The sequence below is a fragment of the Schistocerca americana genome, chromosome 9 (genome assembly GCF_021461395.2).
Source record: "Schistocerca americana isolate TAMUIC-IGC-003095 chromosome 9, iqSchAmer2.1, whole genome shotgun sequence".
NCBI classification, from domain to species: Eukaryota; Metazoa; Arthropoda; class Insecta; order Orthoptera; family Acrididae; genus Schistocerca; species Schistocerca americana.
In genome coordinates, this window is record NC_060127.1 from 165746600 (window position 1) to 165761007 (window position 14408).

At 44.5% G+C, this 14408-nt stretch overlaps 1 protein-coding gene across 1 annotated transcript in view; it reads right to left on the bottom strand.

Annotated features, from left to right (window-relative positions):
* Positions 1-14408, bottom strand: part of LOC124550777 (mitogen-activated protein kinase kinase kinase 10-like) — a 680343-nt gene that overhangs the window by 149545 nt on the left and 516390 nt on the right. Inside the window, exon 2 of the mRNA XM_047125500.1 lies at positions 12222-12402. Coding sequence (XP_046981456.1) covers positions 12222-12402 — 181 coding nt within the window. The remainder of the gene's footprint in view (positions 1-12221; positions 12403-14408) is intronic.

The window sequence follows — 14408 nt, forward strand, 5'->3', positions numbered from 1 at the left end:
ATGTTCACGTGGAATGGACTGAGTCCTCTGGTCCAACTGAACCGATGATTTACTGGAAAAGGTTACATTCGGCAACTTGGAGACCATTTTCAGCCTTTCATGGACTTCATGTTGCAAGACAACTATGGAATTTTTATGGATGGCAATGGGCTATATCAGAACGTCTACATCTACACCTACGTGATTACTCTGCTATTCACAATAAAGTGCCTGAAAGAGGGTTCAGTGAACGACCTTCGTGCTGTCTCTCTACCGTTCCACTCTCGAAAGACACGCGGGAAAAACGAGCACTTAAATTTTTCCGTGCGAGCCCTGATTTCTCTTATTTTATCGCCATGATCATTTCTCCTTAAGTAGGTGGGTGGCAACAGAATTTTTTCGCAATCGGAGGAGAAAACTGGTGATTGACACTTCACGAGAAGATCCCGTCGCAACGAAAAACGCCTTTGTTTTAATGATTGCCACTCCAATTCACGTATCATGCCTGTGACACTGTCTCCCCTATTTCGCGATAATACAAAACGATCTGCCCTTCTTTGTACTTTTTCGGTGTCATCCGTCAGTCCCACCTAATGCGGAACTACTTAAGTTCTAAGTTCTAGGGAACTGATGACCTCAGAAGTTAAGTCCCATAGTGCTCAGAATCATTTGAATATTGATTCAATATATAACGGCAACTGGCTACGTCCAACGTTATTGGAAGATTTTCGTTAGATACAGTTTACAATACGGGCAGCCACAGGTGTTGAGATTCATGGTAAATTGAGCTCGAATACGGCCGCAAACAGCTGTTTATTAATGATTTAAGCACGACTGGTTTCGCTGTGTTAAAGCCGTATCATCAAGTCATTAATGGTGTCACGCAGATCAGCACACAGAGGCGCCCTCGCCGTTCGTAATCACGGAATACGACCCCAGGAAGAGGGAAAGTGGTCAACAAATAATAACCGGCAGAGCAATGGGTGAATAGTGCAAGGGACGAGGCACCTGTAGTTGGTTGCCGCGAGGGAGAGAAAACTGCAACCGGTCAGCAGTCAACGAAACCTGACGTCATTAAATCATCACTTAAGAGCTGTTTGCGGTTTTATTCAATTTCAGTTTGCCATTTTCAAGTAGAAACTGCAAGACAACATGCCCAGACGATGTGTACGGGTAGAGTCTCGCCACGTACCACTAGCATGAGAGAGACGCGAGCATCGTACACACAGAGCTGACTCCACTGCCACGAGTGCAGAACCAGTGATGGGGAGATGCACTAAGGAGCACACTGTGGCAGCAAGTGTAGGTCCGAGTCCCTCCAAAACCACGACACCGCCTAAAGATCATAGGACTGTTCGTGGGATCCGGCGAACAGACGGACGTCAACAGCTCAACTCTGGGCAGAAGTTTCAGAAAGCATTAAAAAACTAAAAACCCGCCTCGATTGCGAAAAAAGCACCTAGTGTTAACTCAGGTTTCGGCGTAGATAACTACACCTTCTTCAGAACAACAATAAAACCCACAAGTGCCTAAGAAGACCTTTGTCAGTGACTAAAAGAACACCATAGCTATACATTTATAAACGAAAAAGAAAAGGAAAACACGAACAGTACATATGTAGAAAGTCAAAACCACTATTTAACATAACAGTGTACGCTCCACGTCACACCGGCCTATGTTCGATGGGCCACGACCCGCCATAAACTGCAGCCACAAATGGTCGTTCACTTAAAGGCCGACCCGCTACCTATGCACATGCGCAAGACAAGGTAAGTTACTTGAATGTGGATGCGCATACGAATACGAGAAAGTTTATACATGGGTCGAGGCTAAACAGCCCATATATTCCCAACCGTGGATCAACGTATATCAAAAAATTGGAATGGATAGAATAAGTGACGAGCTAAATAGGAGATAAAACCTAAAAATAACCGCACACGGTTGCTTTTGCTAGGAAAGAAACATATATGAAGCTAACTATGACAACAGGAGGAACTCTTAAAAACTATAACTAAAGCCAGTAGTTAGCCTGGGGGGGGGGGGGGGGGGGGGCTGAGGGGACGTAATCTAAAGACATCGTGGTAATAAAGATACATGGATAAAACGTGAGGTGTTCAACGGGCTAAAATCACCTTTATCGTTAAAGGAAAATGAGGATAAAAAGAAAAAAGATGAACGGCTTGACCAACTGCGCTCGCCAATCAGCGCACGCATGTGAAAATCCCAAGATCATCAGATTTACAAGTATGAAGAACAAATTAAAGGTGCGAAACCTTCAAAAAAATTTCTGTTTCTTAGTAGGAGATGGTCGTCAAGGATGTTGTCTTTAGCATGTTGCAGATGCTTAAAGATCTGCATTTCTTCCAAAACATGCAGTTTTAAGCCCTTAACCTCGGCATAAAGTAACTAGATATTAACTGGAGGGCTCGGCGCATGAGCCGTTTGCACAAGGTGTTCCGCATAAGTAGAGCCCTGAAGAACGTGTAGTTATCTACGCCGAAACCTGGGTTAACACTAGGTGCTTTTTGCGCAATCGAGGCGGGTTTTTAGTTTTTTAATATATTAACCAACGATTGCTGACGCGCTGCGATGTTGAAGGTTCTTAGTTTCAGAAAGTGTCACCACGAACCGTCGAGGAGAGATTATTGGAAGCTGGCCTGAGATCTCGAGCGTGCAGTGCCGTTTACCTATGACACCGAACGACGGAGGCTTGCATGGTGGGGAACCGTGGCAAGTAGCATCGCTGTCTGTCTGTCTGCCCGTCGGTCCCAGTGTTAACGACCCTTTTTGTGAGGAACGGGTCTACGTATCAAGCTAAAATTAATGTCATATACTAATAACTACGGTCAGTTAGCGGAGTAAGTAATTTAAGCTTCTAAGTCAATGCAATCGGAAGATAGGGCCCTATATATCACACATTTTGATGCTCGCAAACTGGCTCTTCACAGCCTATAGGTGAGGTATGTATATACGTGTCGGGCCTGGTGGCCTAGCGGCAAAGAAGAGTAGCACGATAGGGCACAGATTTGTTGGTTTCCTGGGAGAGCGTGGCGGATACTCTGATAAAGACCCGTAAAAGTTCCAATTATTACACAGTCTATTTTCTTTTAACCATCCAATATAGCCACTCGCACAAATGATGATGATGATATGATGGGGACAACACAAACACCGAGTCCCCGGACAGAGATAATCCCCAAGCCGGTCGGGAATCGAACCCGAGCCCCGATGATCCAGAGGCAGCAACGCTTGCGCCTAGACCACGAGCTGCGGATGATAAGATTGACATTGTAGACCCTTGAAGACAGAACGTAAACTGTCCTGAGAGAGCCTGCTTACATTCAAGAACATTCAACAACCGGTAACAGGACAGGAATATTATTGTACTTACTGCTGATAACGGTAGTGCTACTGTCGTGCTGAAGAGAGGATTATCATAGAAAGATGAGTGACCTCTTGGATCTTACCATCCATAAAAAACTGAAAAAGGACCCTACAACGAAAGTGTTAAGTGTTACCCAGCGATTAATAAAAAGCTCTTCCATTCCCACAGAACATAAAAAATATATTTGCAAAACGGAAGCTTACCCTCCTAAACTGTATGGGTGACCTAAGATACACAAGTCCAATGTCCCATTGAGACCAATAGTAAGTGCCATTGGGGCTCCTACACAAGAGCTGCCTATATATCTTGCTTCTTTGTTGCAACCGTATATAGGTAAAACTGACACTCATATTAAAAATTCCATGCATTTTATCGAAAAACTGAGGGAGATCACAGTCCTTGTCTGTTTCGATGTACTATCCCTGTTCACGAAGCTGTTTCTTACAAAGCTGATATGCTTCCTACTGATATAATAGCTTTGTTTCGACATTGTCTGTCCTCGACTTATTTTCAATATAACAACGAGTTTTATGAACAAATTGATGGGGTGGCCATGGGTAGCCCTCTGAGCCCTGCTATTGCTAACCTATTTATGGAATTTTTCGAACAACAAGTGCTGCAGTCGGCCAAAAAAAGCCCTCTGAAATGGTATCGATACGTGGATGACACCTTTGTGATATGGAATCATACTGAAGAGGAACGAAGTGATTTTTTGGTGCACATAAACAGTTTCAATCCAAAGATACAATTCACCATGGAGAAATAGAGTAATGGACAACTAAATTTTTTGGATGTATTGGTTATTAAACAGGCATATCGGACTTCAGGGCACAAGGTACGTAGGAAAGACACACTCACCGATCGTTGCCTACATAAGAATTCGAATCATCATCCTAGGCAGAAGAGAAGAGTCATAAAAACGTTAGTGGACAGGGCTAATAACATCTGTGAGCCAATTTATTTGCAAGATGAATTAAGCCATTTGCGAACGGCTTTCAAGAGAAATGGGCGGACTGAGAACGAAATAGATCGAGCACTCCACCGTAGAAGAAAAGTGTCCGAAAATACACGACAACAACAACCGCCGCCTGGAAAAGTTTTTCTTTCATTTATTCATAACATAACGGACCGTATTGGTGCAGTTTTGGCCAAGTCTCAAGTGGAGACAATCTTTCGACCTACCAAGAAAATTAGTGAAAGTTTAAGATCTGTGAAAGACGCACGACACCCCTTAGCCACCCGAGGTGTGTAGAATTCCGTGTAGCTGTGGCATGGTTTATATTTGAAGAACTAAAAGGAGTGTTAATACCCACCTAACGGAACACAGGAACTGTAGATTGGGAAAAATTCACAAATCAGCTGTAGCGGAACACGTTTTCAAAGACGGTGATCACGAAAAAAAAAATTTTGTGAGACAAACGTGATAGCTAGCACCTCACATTATTATACTCGCATGTATAGAGAAGCTATAGAGATCTACAAGCACGAAATTAATTTTAATAAAAAAGAAGAAGGATTAAAACTAGACAAGATATGGCGGTCGACTCTGTACCAACGAAGTGACAATCGATTACCTGTAATCGAGAGAGATGGCACTAGCCAGAGATAGTTTTAAAGTCGAAAGCAAGTGATGAGTGGTGGCGCCATCTAAGCGCTCTATATAAGCGGGACCTCCAGCGCCTAACAGCCAGTCGCCGACTCACCTCAGATGATGTTGCCCGCAGCAGGCAACGAAACGTCAGGAAGGAGAAGTAGTTTTATATGTGGACCACGGCAATTTAGCCCGGAAGTTTTAATTAATGAAGACGCCGGCCGTGAAAGCTTATATGTTATGAGAAGTACAGCTAGTTCCAGGGCACGGAGGGTGAGGTCATCAGAAGGCGGTTCGGCGGAGCTCCACGATTTGCAGCGGCTGGAGAGACCATCCACGGCTGTCACACCTGACCTAGCCGTGACCTAGTGCCCTCGGACTTCCACTTGTTGGGCCATTAAAGGATGCCATTCCTGAAAGACGTTTTGGAGACAATGAGGAGGTGACTCAGACAGTGGAGCACTGGCTCCGCCACCAGGACAAGGATTGGTACCGATACGGCATACACGCACTTGTTTCGCGCTGGAGGAAGGCCACAGAACGGGATGGTGATTACGTGGAAAAACAGTGTGTGTAGATAAAACACCATTCTTTCGTGGGTGTAATTCTCATTATTTTCGATAAAGAACGGCTGAAGAAAAAAATGCGTTGCATTACTTTCTGGGCAACCCTAGTCGGAAGGCCTGCAAATTTCGCTCCTGTAGGGATTGCAAGAACGCGATCAGACTAATTACAGCGCGTACAGAAGTGTTTAAGACATCATACTTCCCGCGCTCCACACGTGAATGGAACGGCAGAAGCCCTAATAACTGCTGCAACGGGAAAGACCCTCTAGCGTGCTCTTTACAGAAGTTTACAGAGTACGAACGTACATACGTTGGGAGCCACCAAAGATCATGGGTCCCTTATAGCAAACTAGTCACGAAATATCGCTGAACAACCTCCGAAATTTTGTCGGTGCATGCTGCGTCTTCCATAAGGTATGTAACGCAGCTTAGTTGCCTACCCCTCAGGCGCATCACAAATAAGGCTGTGAAGGGACCGTACCAACATACCCTCCCCAATTTCATTCTTACTGACATGGTGTGTAGGGTACGATTAGGACTTTAACATACGTAAACAGTAAGAAACTTTAACATACGTAAACAGTAAGACACAACTCTAAACTGTTTTCGAGCAAACCAAGTTTGAAAATTATAGGCGTGTTTATATACTTTTTTGGGTCGCTAGTATTCAAGAACTCCAGAGCCGAGCGAGTAAGGCCGGTATTGCAATATCATATTTCTTTGACGAAGAAATACGACCAAATATTCTTCAAATTTCTTTGACAAAGATCTTTGACGTGGTTCTTAAAAGGGGTATTGCACTGTCGTCATATTTTTCGTCAAATTTCAAGATGGCGGAGAACAACTTGCAGTTGCGAGTACCACAATTGCATCGTGTGTGAATTTGGAAGAAATGCGGCGAAAAAGAAGGAAAAATATTTGGGTGAAGCGGTAGGTATTACGTAGAGATAATACAAGAATTCAGCAAAATTAGTTACGAGAGTTGCAAGTGGAGGACGTCAAGTCTTATTTATTACTTACGAATGGACGAGTGTGTACTCTGTATTTGCTCAGTAAGGTGCCTTTTCATATTACACAATACTCTCTTGAAGAATGCTATATGCGCGGAATACAGGCAAGGTGTGACACTGCGATTTCTTGATATAGGAGAGAGCTACTCTAGTTTACAACACAGCACATTAACCAAAATAATTCCAGAAACGTGTAAAGCAATTTATAAAGCGCTGAAGAGGGAATATATGAAGTCAATGAATGTTTCACACACTATAGGGGCAATAAGAACTAATTTTAGTTCTGAATAATTTAGTTAAGGGAATTGGTGCTCCAAAAACTACAAAATTAATAAAAAGTACGAAACAGATGAAGCGCTTTTTAATTTGTGGCACCCAGAGTCCAAAAATGGACAAAGTAGAATGGGAAGCTAAAAAAGAATTTTTGATTTTAGGATGTGAGCGCATCCTCTTGCTGAAAAGCTGCCTGGCTGGTTCCAGATATAGAGGTGGACGGTTGTAGCGGTCATTGTGGGCATGAAATCCCCTGCAGCATATCCCAGCTGCCCATCAACACACAATTAATAGCACACAATGTGCCTCCTGCTCACCCCTACCCTAGTCGAAGCAAGTTTCATTAATTCCTAGTCCAAATTTTTCTTTTGTTTCCTTTACTGCTTGCTCAGTATACAGATTGAATAACATCGGGGTAGGCTACAACCCTGCCTCACTCCCTTCCCAACCACTGCTTCCCTTTCATGCCCCTCGACTCTTATAACTGCCATCTGCTTTCTGTACAAATTGTAAATAGCCTTTCGCTCCCTCTATTTGACCCCTGCCACGTTCAGAATTTGAAAGAGAGTGTTCCAGTCAACAATGTCAGAAGCTTTTTCTAAGTCTACAAATGCCAGAAACGTAGGTTTGCCTTTCCTTAATCTATTTTCTAAGATAATTCTTAGGGTCAGTATTGCCTCACATGTTCCAACATTTCTACGGAATCCAAACTGATCTTCCCCGAGGTCGGCTTCTACCAGTTTTTCCATTCCTCTGTAAAGAATTCTTGTTAGTATTTTGCAGCCGTGGCTTATTAAACTGATAGTTCGGTAATTTTCACATCTGTCAACACCTGCTTTCTTTGGGATTGGAATTATTATATTCTTCTCGAAGTCTGAGGGTACTTCGCCTGTCTCATGCATCTTGCTCACCAGATGATAGAGTTTTGTTGTGGCTGGATCTCCCAAGGCTATCAGTAGTTCTAATGGAGCCTTTTTTCGACTTAGATCTTTCAGTGCTCTGTCAAACTCTTCACGCAGTATCGTATCTCCCATTTCATCTTCATCTACGTCCTCTTCTATCTCCATAATATTGCCCTCAAGTACGTCGCACTTGTATAGACCCTCTATATATACCTTCGACTTTTTTGCTTTCCCTTCTTTGCTTAGTACTGGTTTTCCATCTGAGCTCTTGATATTCACACAAATGGTTCTCTTTCTCCAAAGGTCTCTTTAATTTTCCTGCAGGCAGTATCTATCTTACTCCTTTCATCAATTAAATCAATATCTCTTCTGTTACCCAAGGATTTCTACTAGCGCTCGTCTTTTTAACTACTTGATCCTCTGCTGCTTTCACCATTTCATCTCTCAAAGCTACCCATTCTTCTTCTACTGTCTTTCTTTCCCCCGTTCTTGTCAACCGTTCCCTAATGCCCTCTCTGACACTCTTTTCTACCTCTGGTTCTTTCAGTTTATCCAGGTCCCATCTCCTTAAATTCTCACCTTTCTGCAGTGTATTTAGCTTTAATCTACAGTTCATAACCAATAGATTGTGGTCAGAGTACACATCTGTCCCTGTAAATGTCTTACAATTTAAACCCTGGTTCCTAAATCTCTGTCTTAGCATTACATAACCTATCTGAAACTTTCCAGTGTCTCCAGGCCTCTTCCACGTATACAACCATGTTTCATGGTTCTTGAACCAAGTGTTAGCTATGATTAAGTTATGCTCTGTGAAAATTCTACGAGGCGGCTTCCTCTTTCATTCGTTACCCCCCCCCCCCCCCAATTCCATATTCACCTACTACTTTTCCTTCTCTTCCTTTTCCTAATATCAATAAACTTGTAGTACTGTGGTAGGCCTGGGCTTTGTGTCTATCTGGGCTACAATGATGCGTTCACTATGCTGTTCGTAGTAGCTTACCCGCGCTCCTATTTTTTTTTTTATTCATTGTTAAACCTACTCCTGCATTACCCCTATTTGATTTTGTCACATGGCCGACATTGTCTACTTTCCAGAAAGAGAACAACTGTGCTAGAAATGATGTATATATGCAGACTGAAGCGATGAATGAAAATTTGTACCAAGCTTGGCATTCGAACCTGGGTCTTCTGGTCACTAGGCAGACGCGCTGACCACTACTCCACCCTGGCACAGTGGCGAGTACTACCCCAGCACGCCTCCCCCTCGATCGAAATTCCCATTCACGTCTCAGCCCAACTGCTATTCCTCCTAAACTCGGACAGCATTACAAAGACTCTCCAACGGAATTGGAATGCCACCTTAGCATCGAAGGAAATGGGGGATGCTGCGTGAAACTCAGGCATAGATCCTCTATCCAAATGAATGTCAAACATCATCTAGATTCGAATTGAGGAGGGAGGCGTGAGAGTAATTCGTGCAGCTGTGCAAAGCCACTGCGCCATGGTGGCAGGCATCTGCCTGCTAAGCAGGAGACCCTGGTTCGAATGCTGGCCTTGGCACAAATTTTCATTCGTCGCTACAGTCTGCATATATACACGATAGATATTTGGGACTTGAAAAGATTTCTCGTACCATGGACACTGAAGCGCCGAAGAAACTGGTATAGGCATGCGTATTCAAAAACAGGCATAATACGGCGCTGCGGTCGGCAAAGCTTATATATAAGAACAAGTGTCTGTCGCAGTTGTTACACCGGTTACTGCTGCTACAATGGCAGGTTTGAACATGATGTTGTAGTCGGCGCACGGACGACAGGACACAGCACCTCCGAGGTAGGGATGAAGTGGGGATTTTCACGTACGACCATTTCACGAGTGTACCGTAAATATCAGGAATTCGGTGAAACATCAAATGTCCGACATCGCTGCGGCTGGAAAAAGATCCTGCAAGAACGGTACCAACGACGACTGAAGAGAAACGTTCAACGTGACAGATGTGCAACCCTTCCGAAAATTGCTGCAGATATCAATGCTGGGTCATCAACATGTGTCAGCGTGCGAAACATTCAACTAAACATCATCGATATGGGCTTTCAGAGCCGAAAGCCCACTCGTGTATCCTTGATCACTGCACGACACAAAGCTTTACTCCTCACCTGGGCCCGTCAACACCGACATTGGAACTGATGATGACTGGAAACATGTTGCCTGGTCGGACGAGTCTCGTTCCAAATTGTGTCGAGCGGATGCATGTGTATGGGAATGGAGACAACCTCATGAATCCATGGACTGGTGGAGGCTTTGTAATGATGTGGGACGCGTGCAGTTGGTGTGATGTGGGACCCCTGACTTGTCTAGATACGACTCCGACAGATGACACGTACGTAAGCATGCTGTCTGATAACCTGCATCCATTCATGTCCATTGTGCATTCCGACGGACTTGGGCAATTCCAGAAGGACAATGCGACACCCCTTCACGTCCAGAATCGTTACACAGTGGCTCCAGAAACGCTCTTCTGAGTTTAAACACTTCCGCTGGCCACCATACTCCCCTGACATGAACATTATTGAGCCTTGCAACGTGCTGTTCAGGAGATATCTCCACGCCTTCGTACTCTGACGGCTTTATGGACAGCCCTGCAGGTTGCATTGTATCAATTCCCTGCTGCACCACTTTAACATAAGTCGAGTCCATGCCACGTTGTGTTGCGGTACTTCTGCGTGCTCACGGGGGCGCTACATGATATTTGGCAGGTGTACCAGTTTCTTTGGCTCTTCAGTGCAGTTAGAGGTGCTAGATCTACATCTACATTTACACTCCGCAAGCCACCCAACGGTGTGTGGCGGAGGGCACCTTACGTGCCACCGTCATTACCTCCCTTTCCTGTTCCAGTTGCGTATGGTTCGCGGGAAGAACGACTGCGCGCTCGAATCTCTCTAATTTTACATTCGTGATCTCCTCGGGAGGTATAAGTAGGGGGAAGCAATATATTCGATACCTCATCCAGAAACGCACCCTCTCGGAACCTGGACAGCAAGCTACACCGCGATGCAGAGCGCCTCTCTTGCAGAGTCTGCCACTTGAGTTTGCTAAACATCTCCGTAACGCTATCACGCTTACCAAATAACCCTGTGTCGAAACGCGCCGCTCTTCTTTGGATCTTCTCTATCTCCTCCGTCAGACCGATCTGGTACGGATCCCACACTGATGAGCAATACTCAAGTATAGGTCGAACGAGTGTTTTGTAAGCCACCTCCTTTGTTGATGGACTACATTTTCTAAGCACTCTCCCAATGAATCTCAACCTGGTACCCGCCTTACCAACAATTAATTTTGTATGATCATTCCACTTCAAATCGTTCCACACGCATACTCCCAGATATTTTACAGAAGTAACTGCTACCAGTGTTTGTTCCGCTATCATACAATAAAGGATCCTTCTTTCTATGTATTCGCAATACATTTCATTTGTCTATGTTAAGGGTCAGTTGCCACTCCCTGCACCAAGTGCCTATCCTCTGCAGATCTTCCTGCATTTCGCTACAATTTTCTAATGCTGCAACTTCTCTGTATACTACAGCATCATCCGCGAAAAGCCGCATGGAACTTCCGACACTATCTACTAGGTCATTTATATATATTGTGAAAAGCAATGCTCCCATAACACTCCCCTGTGGCACGCCAGAGGTTACTTTAACGTCTGTAGACGTCTCTCCATTGATAACAACATGCTGTGTTCTGTTTGCTAAAAACTGTTCAATCCAGCCACACAGCTGGTCTGATATTCCGTAGGCTCTTACTTTGTTTATCAGGCGACAGTGCGGAACTGTATCGAACGCCTTCCGGAAGTCAAGAAAAATAGCATCTACCTGGGAGCCTGTATCTAATATTTTCTGGGTCTCATGAACAAATAAAGCGAGTTGGGTCTCACACGATCGCTGTTTCCGGAATCCATGTTGATTCCTACATAGTAGATTCTGGGTTTCCAGAAATGACATGATACGCGAGCAGAAAACATGTTCTATAATTCTACAATAGATCGACGCCAAAGATATAGGTCTGTCGTTTTGCGCATCTGCTCGACGACCCTTCTTGAAGACTGGGACTACCTGTGCTCTTTTCCAATCATTTGGAACCTTCCGTTCCTCTAGAGACTAGCGGTACACGGCTGTTAGAATGGGGGCAAGATGTGACCATCATGCATGTTTGAAGATAATGAACAGCCAGAGAAACCACGTTCCAGCGTGTACATATGCGGACCTTCTGTACGGAATTACTTTCCAAATACCGATTGGTAAAAAAAAAATAAAAAATAAAAATAATAAAATTTGTTAGATATGCCGTTTCTGCATCTTGTAGTTCATTTGATGAATACAACGTCAGAGGACCGGTGTCGACTTGAGCCGGAAGTATTTTGGACGGGGAGGGTGGTAAGCGGGCGCTGTGCGGGTGCCGGGTGAGGGCGGAGTGAGTGGCTGAGCAGTGGAGAGGAGCGGCCTTGGCGGGACTCACCTCCAGACGTCGCTGGCCTTGGAGAAGGTGGACGTCTTGATGACCTCGGGCGCCATCCAGGCGTACGTGCCGGCCGCCGACATGCGCGTCGTCTTGTCCACCTCGCGCGCCAGCCCGAAGTCGGTGATCTTGAGCGTCTTGAACTGCAGCTCGTCGTTCTCGATCGGTTCGCTCAGCAGCACTGCGGGACACACCAGAGAAAACGACGGCGTTACATCACAGCACAGGCAGAAAAAAAAACACGTACAGTAGGTCGGAAATCTCTACTTACAAGGGAACCTCCCCATCGCACCCCCCCCCCCCCCCCCCTCAGATTTAGTTATAAGTTGGCACTGTGGATAGGCCTCAATTGAACACACATTAATCGAGAAAACAGGAAGAAGTTGTGTGGAACTATGAAAAAAATAAGCAAAATATACAAACCGAGTAGTCCATGTGCATGATATAAAACAATTAGGATAATGTGCGGTTAGGAGCTCCCTGGTCCCGTGGTTAGCGTGAGCAGCTGCGAAAGGAGAGGTCCTTGGTTCAAGTCTTCCCTCGAGTGAAATGTTTAATTTTTTATTTTCAGACAATTATTATCTGTCCGTCCGTCCGTCCGATGCGAGGTAACTGCGCCGTAGTATGGGGACGCTACACCTAAACAAACATCGAAACACACGACTGTGAAACTGTTGCATTCATTTGTTGCAGTTCATGTGACAAACTCTTATGTTTCCATCACTTTTTTGGGAGTGATTACCACATCCACAAGAAAACCTAAATTGGGCAAGGTAGAAGAATCTTAGAAGAATCTTTTTACCCATTCGCCAAGTGTACAAGTTAGGTGGGTCGACAACATATTCCTGTCATGTGACGCACATGCCGTCACCAGTGTCGTATAGAATATATCAGACGTGTTTTCCTGTGGAGGAATCGGTTGACCTATGACCTTGCGATCAAATGTTTTCGGTTCCCATTGGAGAGGCACGTCCTTTCGTCTACTAATCGCACGGTTTTGCGGTGCGGTCGCAAAACACAGACACTAAACTTATTACAGTGAACAGAGACGTCAACGAACGAACGGACAGATCATAACTTTGAGAAAATAAAATTTTCACGCGAGTGAAGACTTGAACCAAGGACCTCACGCTAACCACGGGACTACGGCGCTCCTCAGCTTACGCTATCCTTGATGTTGCCTATCTTGCGCATGGACTACTCAGTTTGTATATTTTGCTTATTTTTTTCATAGTCCCACACAACTTCTTCCTGTTTTCTCGATTGATCTGTGTTCAGTTTTTCAAGCCCTATCCACTGTGCCAACTTATAACTAAATCTGACGGGGGGGGGGGTTCCCTTGTTAGTAGACCACCACCCGATCTGACTGGCAGGTTACCTATCTAATGGTTTCCAGGAGAAACACAAGTTTCGTTTTCAGTATTCCATGTAATTATTGACCAGTTTTAAAGTTTTAAAAGCTTGTCAAAATCTACTCATTAAGAGCTGTAACCTTACGTTAACGGTTCAACACAGTAACACAAGTACGAGGGCGTGCTGAAAAGTAACGCCTCCACATTTTTCATGTGAAACCTCCTATAGCCTTTTAAAAAATATGGATAAGCCACAGGAAAAGACGGGTAACGTACAATATGTACAAGGACAAAGAGGGAGCATCGAGAGTGGAAGACCAAAAGCGAAGTGTTCAGATTAAAAAGTGTGTAAGACAGGGATGTAGCGGGTGATCAAGAAGTCAGTATAAATTTGAAAACTGAATAAAGCACGGAATAATGTAGATAGAGAGGTACAAATTGACACACATGCTTGGAATGACATGGGGTTTCATTAGAACCAAAAGAATACAAACGTTCAAAAAATATCCGACAGATGGCGCTTCACCTGATCAGAATAGCAATAATTAGCATAACAAAGTAAGACAAAGCAAAGATGATGTTCTTTACAGGAAATGCTCAATATGTCCACCATCATTCCTCAACAATAGCTGTAGTCGAGGAATAATGTTGTGAACAGCACTATAAAACATGTCCGGAGTTATGGTGAGGCATTGGCGTCGGATGTTGTCTTTCAGCATCCCTAGAGATGTCGGTCGATCACGATACACTTGCAACTTCAGGTAAACCCGAAGCCAATAATCGCACGGATTGAGGTCTGGGGACCTGGGAGGCCAAGCATGACGAAAGTGGCGGC